Source organism: Sphaeramia orbicularis, chromosome 12 (genome assembly GCF_902148855.1).
Source record: "Sphaeramia orbicularis chromosome 12, fSphaOr1.1, whole genome shotgun sequence".
NCBI classification, from domain to species: Eukaryota; Metazoa; Chordata; class Actinopteri; order Kurtiformes; family Apogonidae; genus Sphaeramia; species Sphaeramia orbicularis.
The window spans coordinates 22163527-22186699 of NC_043968.1; the positions used below are offsets into that span (position 1 = coordinate 22163527).

Genomic DNA, 23173 nt, shown 5'->3' on the forward strand with positions numbered 1-23173 from the left:
AATTAACGAGAATAAAGTAATTATTTAATGAGAATAAAGTCATACTTTTATGAGATTAATGTCATAATATTTTGAAAATTCGACAGAGTTTCTGGTTTTACAGCGAAGGCAACAAGCGAAGCAGCAACTTTCACTTCTGTTGGACTCAAAAACTCGGGGTAGAATCCCCACAGTTTCCTCAGAAACAACAGACCCTCTCTGTATAGCTCTCTGGTGTAACCACTGATAGCCCTGCAGATGACAACTTCATCAGTTTCTTCTCCACAAAAGAGGAAATTTGCTACAAATCAGTTCGGTTCTTAGAACAGACCCAAACTTGTGCAAACTCGCTTCAAAGTCCTTAGACTGATGATAATGTGTTGATGGGAGGATAGACTCAATATTTGGCCTTTGTGCCTAACCCCCAAATGGAAGGAGAACTTCACAAAATGTTCCAAGTTCTGCATTATTCGATGAGTGGGTATGACTTTATTCTCATATAATGACTTCATTCCCATTATATAACGACTTTATTCTCGTTAAATAATGAGTTTTTTTTAAAACTACGACTTTATTCTCGTTAAATAATGACTTTATTCTTGTTAAATAACGACTTTATTCTCGTTAAATAATGAGGTTTTTTTAAAAGTACGACTTTATTCTCATTAAATAACGACTTTGTTCTCGTTAAACAATGACTTTATTCTCATTAAATAACGATTTTATTCTCGTAGTAACAAGTGTTTTTATTTTCTTATGTGGCCCTAATATACTGTCGTAAAAAATACTAGAGGTTCCAAACAAAATTGTTTCAACATAGGAACATAGGTGAATATTTGCACCAAGTTTGTGTCTCATTAAGACCATGTAAACATTTGTCAGTATGATACAAAGAAACGCAAACGTGCTTGCACCCCTTTTTAATAATCCATTTTTAAGTTAGGCTAAATTGCACTGGTTATGATTGGCACAGTGAGATTTGAATTAAACTCACCCTTGTGAAAATAGTCAACACTGCCTACATCACTGTCAGTTATGGACATTGCTCACATACTTATTTATTTATTATCCAGATTCTACCCATATCTTTTTAGACTTCTAATTTATAGTGTACAGTGTGTCGTGTTTGATCCCATGTTATATTTGTCTTTACTCATGTTTGCTGTGGTATTGTATTATATTGTTACTGAATGTGTGTCATTCTGCTGCTATACTGTACTTTCCCAGTTTGGGATGAATAAAGCACATCTATCTATCTATCTATCTATCTATCTATCTATCTATCTATCTATCTATCTATCTATCTATCTATCTATATATGTGTATATATATATATATATATATATATATATATATATATATATATATATATATATATATATATATATATATATACATATATATGAAGTTTCAGGGCAGTCTGACTACCCCTTGGGGGTTGTTTTATGACTGCGAACATCAACATGGAAAAGCAAAGAAAAACAAGATGCAAGAATGGCAATATAGAGGACTACAGAGGTGTGTGTTTATACAGATACATATGAACTTTTATGTGTGTATGGCCATGTATTACACAGGTTATGTGAGTGTATGTCTGTGTTTGAACAGCATATGTCCACCCCCAGTGACAATGCACATCTATATATGTGTGCTCACACATGTACCGTACGGATTACCAGTGTTGGCACTGTGACCCCATGGTAGGAACAAAGCCCACCCAAAAAAGTTCTACTTAAAAAGAGTTAGAAACAATAAAGATCTTACATAAAGCCTTAAATAAAGACTCAAATTCAATATCAAACGGGAACTACTTCTACTGATCACAGCTTCCTCTTTAAAGTTAACACTGCTGCAGCGTGGCTGGTCGGTTAGAGGCCAAAGACATGGTGAGTCACACTCAACTTAGTGTTTGTTGTAAATCTTCCACAAAGACCTCCAGCCTAGACACTTCACCACGTACAACATGGGTTGTAATGAGCAGTGCATTCTTATAGTCATAAGTTTGTCCATGTTGCACATCTACTGTACTTTAAATCAACCTGTGTCAAATGTATTTTAAATTTTCTTAAGGCTATTTTAGCAAAGCTTTAGTTTAAAGTGACAGCTTTTTCCATGAACATAGACAACGAGGGTAACTTAATCCAACCAAGACAATGTGGTAATTAGTTACCAAAAGTGGAGGAATCTTAAATTTCAGAGTTAAATGAATGATGAAGTGTGACAACATTTTTATGGGTGTTGAAGGAAAAAGCTCACCAGACCGAAAGAAAATCTCTCCTCAACCGTATGTCTCTCCCCCCCCCTCCACTTTTCCATCTAAGTTCTTGTAAATGCCATTTTAATTGAAATCTGTCAGACGCTGGCTGTGTGTCTCTCTCACTGGTCTGCTGAAACCACAGTGCTATAGGTGCTAAGCCATGAATTTCAATGAGAGCTTTTCTTCATCTGGCTGCATTGAACCGCTTCAAATAGGGACTGTGCCTTTCTAATAACCCTCCCCAATCTCTTCTTCAAACACTGGAGGAAACAAGCAGCGTGCGCGCGTGCATGCACACACACACACACACACCCACACACACACACACACACCCTCCCTCACCTACACACACACACACACACACACACACACACACACACACACACAAACTCACACCCCTCTCTCTAATTCTTCTGCTGTATTTTCCTGTATCTCTCTTTCTATGTTTGTTGCCACACATATACATACACATACACAGAACCACAGCTGAATTTTAACATCAGTGTTTTCAGAGTTTAACTTAATAACTGTAATATAATACAGTCAGGCTTTCATTGACACTGTATCATGTAAAATGCACATAACCAGGTGCATTTTGAAGGGAAATGGGTTGATTTACAGGACTAAACAGAGGGCAGGTGCTTTCAGCGACGGCACAGCTAGCATAATAACAAACAACTGTAAAATCTGAAAAAATGAATGGACATTAACTGAGTGAGCTAACAAGTAATAGGCCTAGGCTACTCTATGTAGTCGTACAGTAATTAACCCCCCACACACACAAAAAAAAAAAACAATGTAAAATGACAATAATGTTAGAAGTTAGTTTAACTGATTTTGTCCAGTGAGAATATAAGGGTAAAGTTATGTCAGTAAATGACACCTTGAGTTAGTCACTTATACTGTGCTGCACTTCATCACATACATTTGTAGCAAGTTCAGAACAAAATTCTTCATGGTTTTCCAGGCCTGCCCCAGAAAAATAATGAGAGATGGAAGGACAGACCAGATGGACACACCCTCATTACATGCTACCAGGATAAAAAAAAAAACAAAAAAACAATAAGTATGACATAGTTCATCAGGATGATCCAAGAAGCACCCAATGAATTTCTGTCACAGATGAGTGCGATGTAGTTCACTGGATGTAAAATATACTGAAAGTGCAGCAAATGAGTGAAAATCTTAGGTATTGCCTTTAACATACAAGTGGTGCATGCTTAATGAACAGCAGCTATGGTGTCAGCAGCAGCAACGTTTACATGTAGGCCAGAGAGCAGGCTAACGAGAGGTCAGTGTTATGTTAACACAGTCCAGCTGCTATCATTACAGAGAAGAAAACCCATTGAGGAACAGTTTAATTCACACAAATAGCATAATTATACAGCATATTTTAATTAAGGCAATTGATGGTTTCGGAAGAATAAAACAGAAGGACATTAGCTTAATACTGTATGTTGTGTGCATGGTTAAAATCCAGGAAAGTAGTCCCCATGCTTCCTGAACAGCAGCTACTCAGCAGGTCAGCTTCACGCCCTCGTATTAAACATTAAACATCTCCACTGACCAAAGACAAACTCTGACCTAAAAATATAGCAGAGGTAAAAAAAAAAAAGTAAAATGGACCTTCCACCTTCCACTCACAGGTAAATAATTCATGTTTACCTCAGAGAGAGGGAGAGATTGCTGAGTTATTACAGTGTGTTTTCAAAGTCACAATCATATGCAGAAATAATATTTAAGCACAGTATTTATAAAATGAAGGAAAAGTGCCTTCCTAAACAGGAAAACATTAGTCACTTTCATCACCCTGCCATGTGTGGTGATGGACAGTCATGTTTCAGGAAAAGTTCATGTTAAGGTCTTGCTCATACAGAATTAGGCACCACAGAGATGCTTGTACACCTTAAGCATGTGCAAAACAGTCCAGACAGCTGGATGGCGGGTTATAACATACCTATAGTGTAAAGCAGAACTACAATGATAAAAGCCACACGCTTTAAAAAAAAAAAGATGACAATGGGACAACACCCTGAAATTAAGTCAGAATATGTCACTCTCCCCCTGGTGGCTGGTTTGAATAGATAGCCAATCATTTTATCCAAAAGCTACATTAGATTTCTTCATTTGGGCCAATGTGTGTTCAAGTTGTCAAGCTTTCTGTGTGTTTGTTTTGTTTATTTGATATAAAATGACCAACCAGAGGTGTGGAATAAGATTAATTCCCCCCTAACTATGACTGCATTACTCATCACAGAACCAACATGGCTGGTTTTCTAACAGCAATACTTTGGTTCCACTTTTAAATAGCGACAGGAAGTGTCATCCATCTTTAGCAATAGTTTTTGATAAAACCGTAGATTGATTAGGTCTCTGCACAGTGATGGTAAAATCAACCATTGATTCTCACAGCATCCAGACATACATACAAAACACTACACGTTAACCTACACACAGAAATACAGCTAATACACAAAAACACACAACAGACAGATTTTATTCAATTTCATTTCACATGTCATCATTCTCACTAATCTTGTAAAATGGAGGAATGATGGTGACAAAAAGACAAATACACAGACATAATAATTAGCATGAACCAGCCTAATCAGTAGACAGGTAAAAAAGGGGTCTGAAAAAACTTTTTTCTAGCCCTCTACAGTGACTTCTATTAGTAAAAGTAGCTAAACTACACTACTGGATTAAAACACAGCTGACGCTATTGTTCTACACACTAACATTAAAAGGACTACAGATGTGTGCATTTACAGTTTTCACAGACACATGGAGCTGTCATTTAAAAGCTTGCTGTACCTCCAATTTCCTGCTTTGGTTTGTTTAAAGTGAGAATTCCTCCTTCAAGAAGAGTATGTGCACATGGGGGTGTATGCGTGTCTATTCACGTGTACATCTGCGTGTTTGTGCATGAGAGCGGCAGCAGCCTCAGCCTCAGTCTGCTTCCTCTCCTCGCACAACTCCAAATAAACACACACAACTTCCACTGGTCCACTCGACTATGTTTGTCTCTCTGTGTTTATTTTCTTCCTTTTCTTTCCTCAACATGCCCTCCGTACCCCCCTACCCCCCAAACTCTTACAACCACAATCCTCTGCACTCATAAACACATGACATCTGTCTCATTAGTGGAAGCACTAATGAAATTTGGATCATTAGATATGGTTTTATTAAAGTCTCAGCCTCAAATGCAGGAAATTTTAATGGGCCCATTGAAATAATCCATCTAGACCGTGCAGTCTGTACCAGCTCTACAACATGCTCCAAGTTCTGTCTGCATGTTGAAGCACTCTGCGTAACCTTAATTATCAATAGTAAATCTAATGTTGTACAGTATACAGTCTCCTCAGGAGCTGCAAAATGGTTTTCATGTGCATTGACTCGGCCCGTAAATCACAAAGAACCGCCGTTTTTCTGGTGTTGTGTTCACACCCACAGGGCTGCGCAGCCAGCTAATGATTTTTCAGACTGTCAGGAAAAGCTCAAACATAAGGGCATCTGAAAAATACTACTGGTAAGCTGGACGATAGTTAAATATTATGATTGTCTACATTTTTTCTGATCAAAAAGTTTATAGTTCTACCAATCAGTCCACTTAAACAAGCTACCTTCCTTTTTAACCAAACTTCCTCTCGGAGAGCCAAGCATGGCGTCTGCATGAGATGGTGTTTAAAATTCCCAGCCTACTGCCAACAAGTTTGCCAGGAATTTTGGTGTTCAGCATGCACGCACAAGAATTTACAAGCGTATTGTTTTCACTTAATTCTGGCGGGGGCTAGAATGTCCATAAGACACAATTAATAAATCAGACATTGAGGCAGCCCGAGTCTAGTCTCAGGCATCAATTTGATATCTAATACTGCACTTTAACTAATCAGCCTCTGCACTGTTGCTATAAATCACACACAACAGCAAAACTGTTAGCAATCTGTAATAAAGTCTCTTTTCAGAAAACAGACTTTCTCTGTTTTATTATTCAAGTATTCACAGATTTAAATTGATTGGTGGCTTGATTTCAACCATAATGTTAGTCTTTGTCAATGGCAGCAGCACACCCACGCTCTGTGCTGACAAACATTACACGTCTGTTATTATAGTGGACTGCAAATTTCCCTAAAATGAAAATAAGACGCTTCTTGATTCTAAGTGTATGTCACCTCTGGGCCAGTGAGCCATACCTGACTCATGTGCTCATAGCTCCCCCACATCATGACAGACCAGGAACATTTAGGAGAGTTGCTTCTTAACTTGAGATTTGATGCTCATGGGCCAGAATTTTGGTTCTGTCCTGGATGTGGTTCAGACAGAGCAATGAAGCACCACAGAATGGAAATACACCATAATGGAACAAACAATTGTTGCTAGGCTTTATTATCCCCCAGGCGAGTGTCAGGGAGAAAGAAATGAGCCGCAAGCTGACACTTAACATACGCAAAGTAACTATCTTACACAAAGTGTCTCTCCTTCTCAAATGCACACTCTGCCTTACACATCCAAAACTGTGTGTGCAATAATTTGTATCTACTACGGGGGAAATTGAGAAGCTGTTATAGCCCAGAACTCCCAACTGTTGCCATTTTCGGGAGCACGACACTTTAAGGTGGGATTAACTGAAGGTGACAGCTTTATATTCACTATTTAACACCAAATGCAGACTGGTCGACACACCGCAAATAATGCTATTAAAATCATTGACATATGATTTGACAATTTAGACCTGTGACTCGTGAGCAAAAGAATGTGGTTCAGTAGAAATATTCATCTCACATTAGAAAAGCCCTACAATCTATCAGCTCTACGATCACACTGTTAAAACCTGGTGATAAAATGTATTAGGCCTATCTGAAAACAGTTGTCTAGAACGAAGTTTATGGCTCGAGAAGAGATGAGTGTTGTGTCTCCTTGAAACCAAAATTACAAAATTATGCCATGAATGACATCTTTTACATTATTTTCATCTTGTGTCACACATAATTGTTGTCTTTTATGTCATTATGCCATCTCTTAAATCATTACTGTACTTTACTCATTTTACTACATTTTTCATGTCTGTATTTATTTTATTGTCTTTCATTATATATCTTTTATTTACAACAGGTCTCCACATTTTTCATAGTTCGATGAGCTCAACATCTATAAAATCTTCCTCTTTCTACTTATAAAAATTTTTTAAAATATTATGTTATTCTTATGTATCTTATTCTGTTGATGGTTACCCAATAATAACACCTCTCCATCCCATTTTGGGACTAAAGTTTGAGAAAGGCAGGTGTGTATTATAAATATGAATACCATATGGGGACTGTGTGAATTCCACTAGGACTGTGTTAAACAAAATGAAACTGAAGTAAAACCTCTACCGAGACTGCAGCTTGAACAGGACAATCTGGTAGCTCACCTAGTAGAGTGCCTTCCACATGCTAACTATCAAGATACTGAACCACAGCTGAACTTTGACCCGGCATTTACTCCAATCATCTGACCTGTATCAAAGTTGCAAAAGCCATTCAGCATTGATTTAACAAGTAGTGCAGTACTACAATTTGCACAAAAACACAGTATATCCTGAGTGAGCGATCAACCACCCATGACACCACCCTTTACTTAGTCTATATAAATATGCAACAGCATTTGATTCAGATTTATGTCCTGTTGGAAGCTTACAGTGATGTTGGTCTGGCATAGTCAAAGGGGGAATGTATGGAGGCTGATGGATGCAGGACTCAGAGAGGGGAGAAAGACAGTGTTTTGAGTGATAAAATAAAGAGAGTAAATGAAAAGAGAGAAAATGAAGAAAGGAGCTTTAGGGTAAATGGAAATAACTTTGCTTAGAGAGTCCTAAGGGACACCGGGATGCTATTCCTGTCCAAGAGAGGAGACAAGTGTCCAATTGAGGATTTCTGGACAGGGTGGAGGGGTGTGTGGGTGTGGTTAATGGTTCAGGACAGCTCGCCAGGGCAGAGGAATATACCATTACTGTGAACATCCCTCTAACAGGAGTCGGAATCATACATGGTGACACAGTTACTGCTTTGATCGATAACATAGTTAAAAAATAGGATGAACTGTTATGGAACTAGAGAGCCTTGGCAATGATTTCAAAGGGCATCGAACTCCATATTTAATCAGATTAATGTGAGCAACTCGTTTGAGGATTACTATTTTTTAATGAATAAGTAATTCTACATATCTTTTGTTAGTAAAAAGAGCCATTAGTCTGGAATGTTGTTTTCAGTGTGTGTTTGAGTCTCCAATGTCATTCCCATTTGCTTTTCTATATTTATATCACCCTGTGGCCTTGTTTGATGGCAAAATTTTACTCATCCAGCAAAGACAGTAGCAACAGGTCTCAATGCTTGTCACCTTAATTTGTTTCCCTCTCATTTGGGCACAGCAGAAACTTTCAAAATGACAGAAATAGTTTTAAAAGAGAGGAAAGGAATGAGAAGAAAAAAGAAAGATATTCACATGCTGGTTTATGGGGTTTCCAGTGAGTAAACACACTTCTATTTCTGCATCTCTTTCAGTTTTTCTGTGTACATCTCCACTGAAATCCTGACAGTGGCTCCAAACACAGCTTCACTTTTACCAAATTCAAAGTCAAAGAAGCAGAGAAGACCAAGAATAAAGGAGAGACCACTGTGTTGGTGACCTCTTCTGTATTTGATCTCTCTGTGCTCGTCTTGGTTTTCACTCCTCTCTACATTCCTCTTTTAAAGTCTTATAGAGACAGATGCGTCCTCTCATCTGCCTTTGAGCTCTACTGCCACACTGTCCCCATTCACAGACGTCCTGCATATGAGTATTGTGAATGTGCAATGTCTGTGTGCCTGGGTTTGTGGGTGGAGGCAAAGAGGCAGTGACCCCTGTTCACCTCTGATCATCACTCCTTCAGAGCCCTTCGCCACTGGAGATGGAGCCCATAAATTACATCTGACAGGCGCACTGTGATGGTGATGCCAGAGAGCTGAGGTCAAACGATGTTAAGACATCCAACCATCATGAAATGGATGCCAAACATACATGTCACAAGTCACACATCACACCCACTGTCTCTCAGTGCCACTGTGGGTGTGGAAGACGACTGACCGGGCCTCAACACAACCAGAGAAGTGATGTCAGCACCCTCACATCCCACATTTCTTTGTGTCAAAAAGTCACATGCAGGACAAATTACTCTATAGGAGGTTCTAGAAATAAATATAATATCCACTCAAATTAGAGAATAAAATGTTCAAAACATTGAGATTTTACCAGAGTTTTATTCTTTTATACCTTTTTTCTTGTATTTAGTTTTTTGGTTTTTTAAATGTGACATCACACCTGTAGTTAAAGGTGTTCAAATGATCCCCCTTAGCTCTAAAATCTAACTTTCTGCACTAACTGATTGTGTATTCTGTTATGAAATCTCTAGTTATTATCAATACAAAAAGGAGAGATAAAACCTCTACCTTAAAAAACCGCAGCATACCTTCACACACTACATTAGTCGAGTCAATGCAACAAAATCATCATTATAGAATGACTTAGGCCAACCCATTAAAGGTAAGACTTAGGCTGGATTTAGGAAGATCGACCAACAGTAATGGAATGTAGGAGTCATAATAATGTTTTCATTAGTTTATGATCATGTAAAAATATGAATTGTTGGGATTTTGATCATGTTGTAGCTCAGAGCAAAGTTTCCATTTTACAGAAGATGTGTCTGGCACTAAGGTGCATATCCATTACCTACTATGTCTGAGTGTGAGCCAGATCAAACAAACATTATAGTTGGTTGTAATCTGTTACTTTACTGCTAGACGTCACTAAATATTGCACACTGATCCTTTAACCATTAAACCTGCATTTCTAAGCCACAACAACTAGACAAACACTTCCTTTTTTTCTTTTGCATGAAAACTGCTTCCATCTATTGACACGGAATTTGTAGTATCTGCAGAGTTATTTCACCTTTTGATGCATTTGCTAATAATTCTAAGAAAATATTTCATTAAACCAGACTACCAGCAACAGGGTACACATTTTAATTATTACATTTTATCACGTATGGAGGAATAAGTATTCAGAAACTTCAAAAAAAACCCTCTAAAATACATGTTGCTTGTTGTAAAAATGATGTTTTTTCCTCTTTAAAATGATGACTTTCAGGCACTGACAGACTGTCTCAGGCTTACCATCAGATCGGTGGATACAGGTATGCTGGTTGTCACTAAGGAAGAACCCTCTGTACACTGACACTCATAGCTCCCCATGGTGTTGACACACACTTGCTGACATCCACCGTTGTTGTCCACACACTCGTCCACATCTGTTAGGATGAAGAGGGAGAAAAAGAGAGACAAAGAGTGAGAAAGATAAAGTCAGCAATGGCAGTGTGTTGGAATAGCAGTCCATTAGGCTTCATAAACAAACATGTGTCAGTGGAAGTTTATATGCCGGGAAATGTCTGATTAGAAGGATGACACTGGAGTCAAGAATGTGAGAGCTGTGTGTGCACTCTTCTACACACACTCAAAATAAAATATACTTTAAATACACTCACATTAACATATGGGAGGCATAACCACAATCCCTGACAAAAGCAAAGCCTCAGATCATTCATACCATCTATAGGACATGGTGTCCTGGTTTCTGATCTGGTACTGTATGGGGCTAAATTAAATGCCACTGTGAAGCAATAGGAGCTAGAGCATCTACAGTATGTGTGTGAGGGTGAATGTGTTATATGCACCAGTGTGTTTATAGGGCCCCACTGTGCTGCTGAAAGGCCAGTAAATTTCCAATGGGGCATTTTGATGGGGCAGAAGTGAACTGGAAACATGTAACACCCTCGACTGACTTTAACAAGGATCAAACAGGCCCGCTCCAGTGTACGTATCCAGGCCCCGACCGGGAAGACTTTGCATTGTGTTTAGTCTCAGGTTTTAATATGTGGTTGCAGGGGTCTGGTGTTGACCTTGTAGACAGACCAGACAGGTTACACAACCATATGGAGAAAGAAAGACAGAAAAACGCATAAATAGTATGAAATATGGGTGTTTCTTGTCCTATAATCCAATACTTACTTATCTTCAACAGGACATGAGCAAGCCAGAATATCACATCACAGATAAACATTATAACCCTCATGCCATAAAGTTTCAAGTGAGAAGCTTTATTTAACATATGCTGCTGACCCCTTCAGTTGGCCATTCCTGCATTTCTCATGCTCAGCATTGATCAATTTATGAATATTATAGTACATTACATTGCATGTATTTTATTATTAAATCTAAATATATATGATAATCTAAACTCTAAACTGTTGTGGTTGAATGTAATGTAATGTGTCATATTTTATCGAATCAGTTCCATTATTCCTACCACTTAGTCATAGTGCAGATATTGACTTAAGTAGGTAAGAAAATATCATCCACTGATAAGACAAGGAGACTAAATAAAAGTTCACCTCCCTTTCTCTTATTGTTCTCAATCTGCTACTTCAGTTCTTCTAGGTTTGACAAAGGTCCTTATTGTCAGTTTGCTTTTTCATCGACAGAATCTCACTTGATCTTATCAGCCAGAAACAAACACACAACACTCACAACCATCAACCAGCATGTGATGATGCAGATAAGTGACAAAATCAAGTGTTTTCATAAGGTGCTGTGTCACAGCTTTAGTGCACATGTGCACATGTTTAGTTTATGAACTGTGGTGGAGGGATGAACACCATTCTTCCCGAACATATTCCCTCATTTGGTATTAATGATGATGATAGAAGTGCTGTCAAATATAGAGGTATGAAATATTTTAAAGGTGTTCAATTAGCTTAAGATCTAGCGACTGAGCAGGTCACATAAATTTTATATTCATTAAACAACTCAATGAGACCTTGTGCTCTGTTAATGGGAGCCGTTTAGTCCTCAAAGACATCACTCCCATCATCTTTTCCTTTATGTTGGATGTCTACCGTGTTGTATTGTGTCATTTCATAAGACAAACCATTGTGTGATATGTTATCAACTGACATGACATTGATGTGACATGGAAGCACTGAGTAAAGATGTAGTAAAGCAACATATGATACGACATGGCAAAACATCAATTGATATTACATGACAAAATGCTGGCTGAACACGTAACAATGTAGCTGATGACTTTCATAGTGAAAGACTAGTTAATACCAAGAGTATTTTTTACTTATAAGTGTTCTCTTTGACTCAATATAACTCAAAGGTGCTTTTCTGATATGCAATCCATAACACATTTTATAGCATCTTTAAGAATTTGATGTAAAAACACAGAATCACTGAGAAAGTAGAAGAATCTCATCTGCACATGCACAGCAAGAGAAATTTAAACTGTTAACCCCCTGTGTCTGCAGCATTGGCTGACAGAAGTGTAATTAATTCTACCTGGAGACACACTTGGAAACTTTTAGATGGCATTGGGGAGCTTGTTCAAGAGTGGAGAGTGAAGAGAGCGAAACCTCTGAACTATCATTTCATCTAATAAAAGAGGAGAAATAGAACAGGAGAAAAGATAAATCATGGTCTTTATCCTCTTTATACCTCTACTATCATCTGCTCCATCTTTTTCTATACATACTGTTCACCAGAGAGCAACTCACAAATTTACTGTTATACTGTCAAGATGTTCTTCCTTTCCTCATCCTCTGTACTCATTACACCTCCTTGTTATTCCTCTTTTCTGAAGTGATCCCTGCATTGAGCAGATTTAAGGCGAAAGGAAATTCACTCCAAAGGGAACATAAAAAATAAGAACAAAACAGGTGCCAATAGTAAAGCTCCTCCAGTCTCAGACCCTTGGGCTCAGTTCATAAACGAGAAAAGGGGGCCATAAAAACAACGAACAGAGAGCAAGTGACAGGGCAGATATTAACAGATGCTGGCGTCAACTCTCAACAGTGTCATTGGGAGTTAAAGCATCTTTAACACAATGAGGTCTGGCTCGGTACCACCTGCTGCCAACAAACTTTACCATCTTGATGGCTACTGTATAAATTTATAGAGTAAATCATTTTTATTCAGCTTGTAGTCATTGATTATAAAATGCAACTACTGCTAAAGTGTTAAAATTCCATAATTTGGCAAGCACCTTGTATTTAAAATGTCATGATTTACACATACAACCGCCTCTAATTACAACAGCCAACATTACTTCTTTTTTTTTTTTCTTTTTACAATTGAACAGAAACACGGGAATATATTATATAACACAAAATCTAATTCAGTTCAGTATGCATGTTTGACACTGGTAAAAGAGCAGAACTGCCCTGATTGTTTTGAATGTCAGTATGAAACTGTTACATGCATTCAAAGTGCCCCAGCATCTCACATACACTGTATGCTTGACACTTTCTCTAAATGTTACACGAATGAGGGTCCAAACCAACTGTATACTGACTTTACTGTTTTGGACACATGTATCCATAAACTTCTGGCTCATGTACAAATACACTGGTGTGTTAGCGCAGCAGAAGACATGGTGTCCTTGCTGAACTCTGGGCTTTGTTTTCATTGCACTTCCTAACACTATTTCAGGCAAATCTCTTGGTTTAATGGATGTCATTAATATGACTGATGCATCTAATTTTCAGCCTGGAGGGATAAAGTCAGAGAGACACAGAGGCAGAAGGAAGATATGCAGACATCTCCAATTCAGTTGATCTCTGCCAATATTTCTGGGCCACAGGGCCATGTTGCAAGTTTCAACTGGAGCCCCTCTGTTTTGTTTGATTGTGCTTGTGTAAACTTGCGTAAACTTTTGTTTAGACACAATGAGGATGTGCATGACACACAAGGAGGAGAGCAATGGGGCAAGAGATTTGAGAGTGAGGAAAAGGAAGCCAGGGAGACTAGCGTACTACTATCAAAAAGGAAAAAATAGTATTCAATTTTGCATTTTGCTTGGGTTTAGATAAAGGTTATGTTAAGTTTGTATGTAAATCTGATAATATGGCAAACTATACGTAGGCCACCATCCAGCAAAACAAATGTGGGAAATAATAAGACTACTGCATGACTTTGTAGTCCCTTATGTATTACTAAAGACTAGTCTCACCTCATAGTAAGAAAGACCTGTGTTCATACCCTGTACCGTCCACCCGGGGCCCCTCTGTGTGTACTTTGCAGGTTCTCCTGGTATCTGCATGGGTTCCCTTCATGTACTCCAGGTTCCTCCCACACTCCAAAGACATGCACCTCAACTGGTTAGTTTTTCACTCCAAATTGCCCATAGGTATAAATAGTTCTTCATTTCTAAATGTCAGACCTGCATTAAAGTAGTGTCAGGTCCAGGGTGTACCCAGTAGCACCCTTGTGACCCTCCAGTGGGAAATGAATTAAGGAATTGTTGTCATTATCATTATCAAATCTTCCATCTTCTAAATGCTTTAGCTTAGAAAAGCAATATATGAATTGAATCCATTATTATTTACTATTATTTATCTTGACACTAACTCATTTACAATAGAGTTGGTGTATTTGGCCAATTCAGCTTTAAAAGAAAATGCTTAAATATTACAAATTACCACTCGGCCTTTGTTTGTAAAGTATTGTGTAAACAATAAAACAGTTATGGTTTCTCATTTCCTTAATGTGTATTTAATGGCTCCATATGAGCTTGTTAAACTTGAGTTTCAGTTCATCTGCCTTTTCTCTCCACCTCTGTTTTGTCTCCTACCTCCTCCCCCTCCCCCATGTTGGACCTCTCTGTGACATGCTGCGGTCGCTGCCTCCCTGCTGTGCAGCCACCTCTCAGATCTCGCCGTGGAATGAAAAGGACGTTTCAGAAGAAAAATAAACTCACACAAGCGAACCAGACTTTCACAGAGGGCACCGAACAGTCGGCACATTGAGCCCAGCTGTGTCCACGCCAAAACAAAATAAATAGAGTCAAAATCAAAAGGAAGAAAAGAACTGAACAAGACCACTTCTTAATCATACCACCATTAGGCAATCTTAAATCAATTAGTGTCTTAACTTGTTGACACAATGCATCTTTGAGATGACAGAGGAGCTTCCTGCACACACTCACGCTAACTGATTCTCTCTTCTTTTTTTTAATTCATCACTTTTCAATTTTCCAAAGAAGTTTTATTGTCCAAGATTCATTCCCAACACCACAAGGTTCTGAGGTTTCTGAATATCATGGTTTAGGTCTATTAAAAGCCACACAGCCTTTATTGTTTTTCACAGGCAGGCCCAGAGCGTGCGAAAAAATACGAAAGAAATTGAGTGTGAACTTTGAGAGTGAGACAAACAAGATTAACAAAAATGCTGTTTTCTGACGGAACTGTTAGACTTCGATGGAGACTGGATTCTGTTGTTTACTCCAACTGCATTATTAAAGGTGTAAAACTGAAGGGTTTAGGACAAATTCTTCAGCCTCTGCTGCTGTCAAAATAAAAGATATGAAACCAAACAACTAACTGTAACACATGTCTTCTTAGAACAGATGTGACATTAAATCCCAGTTGACAGATGAGTCAGAAAGCAGAGCGGTTACTGTTAGCATGTCCCACATTTCTACCAGTCATGGAAGACATATGATTTTAATTTACAGCATCTTTGAACTCATCAGAACTGACGTACTATGTTATGACAACTCGTCATTTGAGAGCAGAGACAATTTTTGTCTGTACTTTACACAGACTGCCAATACTAATTGGGTGTGTACAAGTATAAACGGTATGAGAGAGGGAGCGTGCACCCTTATCCATACAGCAAATCTCTTGCTGAATGAGACACTTGAGAGTGAGACATTATAACAAACACTGAGGTCCTTGTTGACTGGCAGCATGTAGAGGAAGGTTGGAGCACAGCTTAAACTGTGGCTTGACAATAGGCCGACATGTCACTCTATGACAGGTCTGTTTATATGGTAAATATGCATCACAGGGAAATATTTACCGCCAGCGTTAGTGATGACAGTAACACATCACAGAAGTTGGTGATGGTTTGGTATTCATATGTCAGTAGGAATGTATAGCCTAATCTACTTTGTTACATATCTTCTCAAAGTGGGAAATTTATACTGTAGATTCATAACATCCATATAACTGGAGCTCTTACTAACACAGTGGAAGGTCCCTTTTCTGTCTCTCTTTTTTTGTTGTTATGTTGTTTCAAATGTGAAATATGTATGTTACAAAACAATATCCCACATTTGCTAAAACAGTGCTATCATCACAGTAAGTCTTATAATACAGGCCACTATTGATGTTTCAACACCTTCCCATACAAAGGAGGTTTTGAAATTTTTACTGCTTAGGAGCATCCATCTTTTCAACATCTCTTCCCATAATAACACAGTGGTTTCACACCACACAACACTATGTGTAAAACAACCAGTGGGCATTAAAAAACAAATGATTAGTCAGAAGTCATAAAAATGTAACTGGATACACAAAACCCTTCAGGGTAAAATACGTTACTTTAAAAAAAGAGCAAAAACATAGACTCATACAATGCTAATCCATAATATGTGGTGGTGTGTTTTCCTGCAGAGACACTGCCCTCTGCCTGTATTTTGTTATTTTCCTCTTGTTTTGTGGTATTTGGGGCAATTCTGGGTGTAGTTTGGGCAGTGAGTTCAAACCTGCACCCAATAACGCAGAGTACAAAACATTATAATAGTACAGCTTATATGTCATTGTAAAGTACCACATACATCTTGGCTACTAATTAATGAGTAAAACTAATTAGTAATCAGTGGATGAACATTACCTCACAGTTTCATTTTAATGTAAGTATTTTATGTAATTAACCTGAACTTTGTTAAACTTTTGTAAGACTTGTGATTCATGCTACTGTTTAGCTATTTCCCCAGCCAACAACAGCGCAGGGCATTAGGGAAGTCAACACTGCACCGCAGAACAACTGATCACACACAAAACGGTCTGAAAGAGGTGGAAAAGTTGAGATCTACTACAACAAATCCTGTGGGAGAATGTGCACACCTGTTTGGAAACTCTGATGCATATGCGCAAACATTTTGGAGATAGGGGAAACTGGCAGTGGAGATGGTGAGGTATGGTGTATAATGATGCATGTTAACTTCACTTTGTACAGGCACAGGCCTACCACTTAGAGACTTTAGGGAAACTTCAAATATAAATACTCAGAGAAGTGAAAAAAAAATTAATGTATTTGTATTGTTATTGTAATTCAGATATCTTTCAGAAAAGAGGTTATAAACAGCTCAAATCTCAAATCTGGTAACGCTCAGAATTTCATCAGCACAGTGTCAGTATCACACTCCCATCTTTGGAGAGCAGAGGACAGGCTGAGGACAGGCTGAGCTGTGTGACATTCAGGCAAAGTTAAAGATCACATCATAGTTGCTGAAACGTGAGGTAGCAGGAGAAAGTAAGGTCTGTCTTATCCTTCCCTTCAAACCATCAATATACTCTTTTTCACTCAACACATTAGTGAATTATCGTTGTAAATTACAAAAATCCACCTGAATATCAAATAATGAGAAATGCAGGATGGTGTGTCACTAATAACAGATATTACTGTACGTACTTAACCAAGGTAAGATTTTAGTTTTCAAAGAATTTTGTAAATTGATAAACAAAACTTAAATAGATTAATTAGATGTTAAAACAGTGGACTGTATTATTTATTTCTATTTATTTATATCATAAACACTAACAGATTAATCAGACTGTACTTTGTTGCTTGATGATTTAAATAACAAGAACTTCAAGTTCAATAAGAGCCAATATACTTGCAACATAATCTTTGTGGATCTAAAAAAATCCAACGATTTGTTTTACAAATAGATTTAAATGTGAGTAGAGAAAAAAAAGTAAATAGGAAAGGACACCAGACAGCTATTAAGGTAATTGTCTGAAAGTGAATACAAAGTTGGCAGACAAAGAGGAGGAGTAGCTCAGGTCAAATGAAGGGGAAAAAGAGACGGATAGAGAGGAATAGAGATTAAAAAAAGAGAAATGCACAGACAGGAAGTGAGCGAATGAAGGTCGGGCAGACAACGAAAGACAATGAAAAAGATGAGGAGCAATGAGGCAGCATTTAAGGAAATATGCAAAAAAGAAGAGTAAAATGAGCACAAATGAAAGACTAGAGGAAAGGGCGTTAGTGATATAAATCAAAGAACAGGAAAAAAATGTAAAGGTAGTTGGAAAGAAAGGAACTAAACATGGTGAGGAGAAAATAGGATCAAATAATAAGTGTAAGTGTAGCAAGAGAAAGAAAGAATCAAGCAAAAATCAAAAGAAACAAAAGAAAGACCAATAAAAGGAGACTGAATATGACTGAAAGGAGAAAACTAAAAAAAGAAGAGACAAAGAAAGGAAATGCAGAAATAAGCTGAAGTAGTGGAATTGCTGTATAGCCTGCTTCGATCCTTGCATCTGATTTCACGCTTTACTGCCTCGTTTGAACTCAGTAACCTGCTTTTAATTAGCAGCAGTTCATTAAGGCCACATCCAGTCAACATCCAATAAACCGAGTCTCTGGGTTCAAGTCAGACGTGGGCTGATTTCCTCTTGCCAGACCATAAAGAGCAGGTGACAGTTCTCACATGACTCAGTTAGTATCTTTTGATTTAATGGCACAAACATGTGTGGTAAAATCCCACTATATGCTCTGATGCCTCTTTTCCTCAGCGTACCACAACACATAGAAAGATCAGCAGCTAACCAGCTAACGGCTGTAGACACTCATGGCCCTTTTACACACAACCAACAGGAAACAAACAACACAAAACATGGTCAGACACTATTATAGTGGAGACGTTCCCTCCAACTGCTGTCTGAACATGGAAAACAGGCATTTTTATGAGGGAAAATTGGTTCTTTTACAGCCAGGGACTCCTTTTTTAGATAAGAATTGTCCTGTGTTTAACATTTTTTATATTTTGTCATTTAATTAAATTTAATTAATGACAATTAGATACTCAAAGTTAATACTGTGCAATCTTCATAAATTCATGTTTGTATAATAATGCCTAAATCTTCTGATTCACAGGAGTTTCCTACTTTATCATCAGGTTATGATGGCCACTATGATGCTACAGTCCAGTTTTGTTCTACCATATAAATAAAGTTTTACAGTTCAGTCACCTTATGTGGGATATGAATAGAAATACATAGATATTCACAATCACAAACGCTGTGTCAATATGCACAATTATATCAGGATCAGGATAAACTTTATTGTCCCACACGCGAAATTTGTTTTATGCAATTGTAAAAGGTTGTTATTTAAAGATTGAGTTTGTACAAGTTTGCATGTAGGATTTGAAACAACACCACCAACACATTTCAAGGTTATCAGTAATCTGTGAATTTCAATAACCATAACTTGACTTTTTCACCAAACTGTGCAAAACCAGATCTGGACTATGCATGAGGATGCACGGTTATATTCTCAAGTTGGACTGCACATACAATGTATGTTTGTATATAGGGATGCACCGATACCACTTTTTTCCAGACTGAGTACGAGTACGAGTACTTACATTTGAGTACTTGCCAATATTAAGTACCGATATGAGTACTTAATAATCCCATTCCAGTTTTTAGTTCCTTTTGTAAATGTGCTTTATTGTCGTTGTCATTAGTCTGACTGTAACAAGGTGCTGCTACTGACATTTAATGTGTTGGAATGAGCGTTTCTCAATTAATCCACCAGGGGGCGCTGTTCTTAATTAACCATACTGGACAAATACCAGTTTTTTGAGAAGAAGAAAGTCAGTAATAACAAACATGGAGACGACAGAGGTTACACTAATGTGATTCTAATATTGCAGTGTTTTTGTTGGTGAGGTTTAAAAGCGAAGCTTCAGCAGGTAGAGAAAGGATAAATGAGCGATAAGTTTCATTTTCACTTCCGCTGGCGGTGGTCTGCATCGCTTCGTACCCCCAGCCCAGCCCTGGGTAGTTGTCATAAATCTGTCAGTAGTTTTTCATTAACTCACACAGTCGCTCTTTGAACAGATCCTCTACCTCCACGGTCCCCGCTGGTATTCTCCGTCTGGGTCCGCATTCACGAGCACCTGGAAAATGGATGGAATGTACGCAGAGGACGGATAGAACGCTCAATCCGCATCTGTCTGTGTCTTTAACGTTACTTGCAGTCATCGTTACTTTTATCACCATCATTTATTTTGAAAAATCTCCACACTCTTCACACTCCCCACACATTATTCCACCGCCGCGTACCTGCTGCACTGAACTGTGAATGTCACACAGTTGTAAGTGGTATTGGTGCATTTGTATCGGATTACTTTTACGAGTACGAATATGAGTACACACACTGAGTATCAGAGCCGATGCCTGATACTGATATCGGATCAGTGTATCCCTATTTGTAAATGAAGAAAACTGTGTAATGGTATATGATATATACCACAAATACCATAGCAACACATTAATGAGTTTAACTAGTAATTTGTGGATCTATATGTTTCCTTAGCTCACCTCACTGTTGGATTTCCATATAAATATCTAAGGTAAATGGGTGGAACCTTGTTAAACTTGTCTGTAGCTGGTGATTTATCCTAGTACAAAGCTATATCTGGTAAAATATGCCTCTATTCTTCAATGTAATTTAGCAAGTGAACTAAAACCAATGGTGATGGATTTATGTGATGAAAGGTAAGTATATTAAAATTACATTTTTCATTCTCAGTGACGTGTATGTGTTTGTAATTTATTAAAAATGAATACCGATGTGTTGATTTAAATGTGTAGTTAAAACATTTTTCTGTTTTTGGCGAAGGGAGTGTGGTGCAAAATACAGATGTTTTCATCAGCGCTGTGATTTATGACACTGTTTAACTGTAAAACATAAGGCTGTTAGTGCGGCCAGTGCTGAAAAGTTTTTCTCATCCAGCAGAAATCACAAAGGCAAGTTTGAACCTCAGCACATGCGTATTGTTTGAACAGTGTTCTCATTTAACATCTTGAATTCTGATAGCAGAACGCCTTAACTCTGCTTTATATCAGCTGTCTGAAAGTCATTCCTGTGAGGTGAATCCACAACTCAGCAGCTACTCTGCTCTGCTGGCTGCTGCTATTAGCACTCAATCTCTCATTCAGTCCATCCAAAAGTTCAGAGAATGAGCTACAACACTTTCAAATGCCAAAACACACTGTATCCCACCAAAGACACATGGCATCCAACATGACACGGCTTTTATGGTTTTAATTTTATCTTGCTCATGTCTGTCAGCAGTGGGGAATTGACGGGATGAAATGTGTTTGAGCACATCCGTGCAGAACTACGTGTTGCATGGGGCAGAAAAAACATTAGTCTGGCTGACACTAAGTCAATAACGCAGCACTGGAGCTAAATGGGCTGGATCTGTCAGTAATAAAACACAGCCAGATATCTGTACAAGAACTCTTCAACCCCGACCGACCTCCCAACAGTACAGGGAAGTGAGAATAAAACAGCAGAAATCATGGAAACCCTCCAAATGATGACAGAGGGACTCTCTGGAGAAAGGCAAGCTGAGCCAGACAGGCTTAAGAGATACAGTGACACACACACCGACACACACACACACACACAGGAACAGACATGCACCCTTAAGCATACTCTTCTAAGCACAAAGAGACACATCTATCCACAGTACACTGACTCAGACATGCACACACACAAATCCATAACCACACATACACTGATTAACACCTAGTTTTTTTTTAATACAAAACCTAAAACTGTCAGTAGCTCTCAGTTCTTTGGGCATTCATTCAAAAGTTGATACAGTATATATATAAATGTGCACCATGTTAACACAGAAACAAAGATTTTTTTTCAAAAGCTCTTACCCAGACAGTTGTGTCCATCATGAGCAAGCATGAAACCATCATAACAGGTGCAGCGGTAGTTTCCTGGTATGTTGATGCATTCATGTACACAGCCCCCATTGTAGTCATTTTCACACTCGTCCATGTCTGAAAGAGAAAGGAAATTGTTTTACTGGAAAAGGTACGAGTTGGAATTTTTATGTTTTCCATCTTGTTCAAAAAGTTTAAAACATTTTTTGCTGGCAGATCTTGTACTGTTGAATGCACATATTCTGAGTAGTTTCAGAGACCTGTTCATCAACTTCTGCATTGACTCACAGCAAATGGTTGTGAGTCAATCTAATCACAGTGTAATCTATTACTACAGAAACAGAGATTTAGTTAAGATAGGTGATTATGTGTTTTCTTACTTTTAATGGGCACCACTTTAAAGTCTATTACACTGACACCTGCACCTGATTCTTAACTAATTCAAGAAAGATTTGGGAAAATTTTGAGATTTTTTTGTTTCAATTTTGTGATTTAACCGTGAGGCCAAATTATTTTGAAAGATCCCAACATGAATATTTACATAATCATACATTAACACATATCTACTACTAATTGTGGCATATATTTGCACAACTGGTTTCTTTCCATCACTGTTCCCAGGTATGTAACGGGTCGTACTCTAAAATGTAGAGTGAGTTCTATTGGGAATGAGGAAGGAGAAGCAAGTGTCAGTGGGTGTTTATTCATCTGATTTCAGACCCTGAGCCCCAACAAACCCCCACCTCCATGCTGAGCCAGCGGAGGCTTTCACAGGAGCCACTCACAAGTGGTTGCCATGCGGAGCCACTTAAACAAACAGTCCTCCCCCTCCGTGTGAACAGCATAAGATCTACCAGGGAGCAAGGAGGACCCCAGTTCACATCCTCCTCCTCCTCCTCCCTCTGTTCTGACAATGACACAGTGCAGGTGCAGGTGCTGCCTTCACAGATCTCTGTGCTCTTTTGAGTTTGTACCTGTAGACCATCTTCTCCTCATTGCCAAACAAGATGCCACACTGATGAAAAATGTGGACCAGTCTGTCCACCCTCTTGCACATCTGTCTGTTATCTACCTTTCTTCCGTTAAAGGTTGAATTA

At 38.3% G+C, this 23173-nt stretch overlaps 1 protein-coding gene across 1 annotated transcript in view; it reads right to left on the reverse strand.

Annotated features, from left to right (window-relative positions):
• scube1 (signal peptide, CUB domain, EGF-like 1) overlaps positions 1–23173 on the reverse strand; it is an 87840-nt gene that overhangs the window by 49611 nt on the left and 15056 nt on the right. The window contains 3 exon segments of the mRNA XM_030149886.1: positions 10429–10479; positions 10482–10562; positions 22068–22193. Coding sequence (XP_030005746.1) covers positions 10429–10479; positions 10482–10562; positions 22068–22193 — 258 coding nt within the window.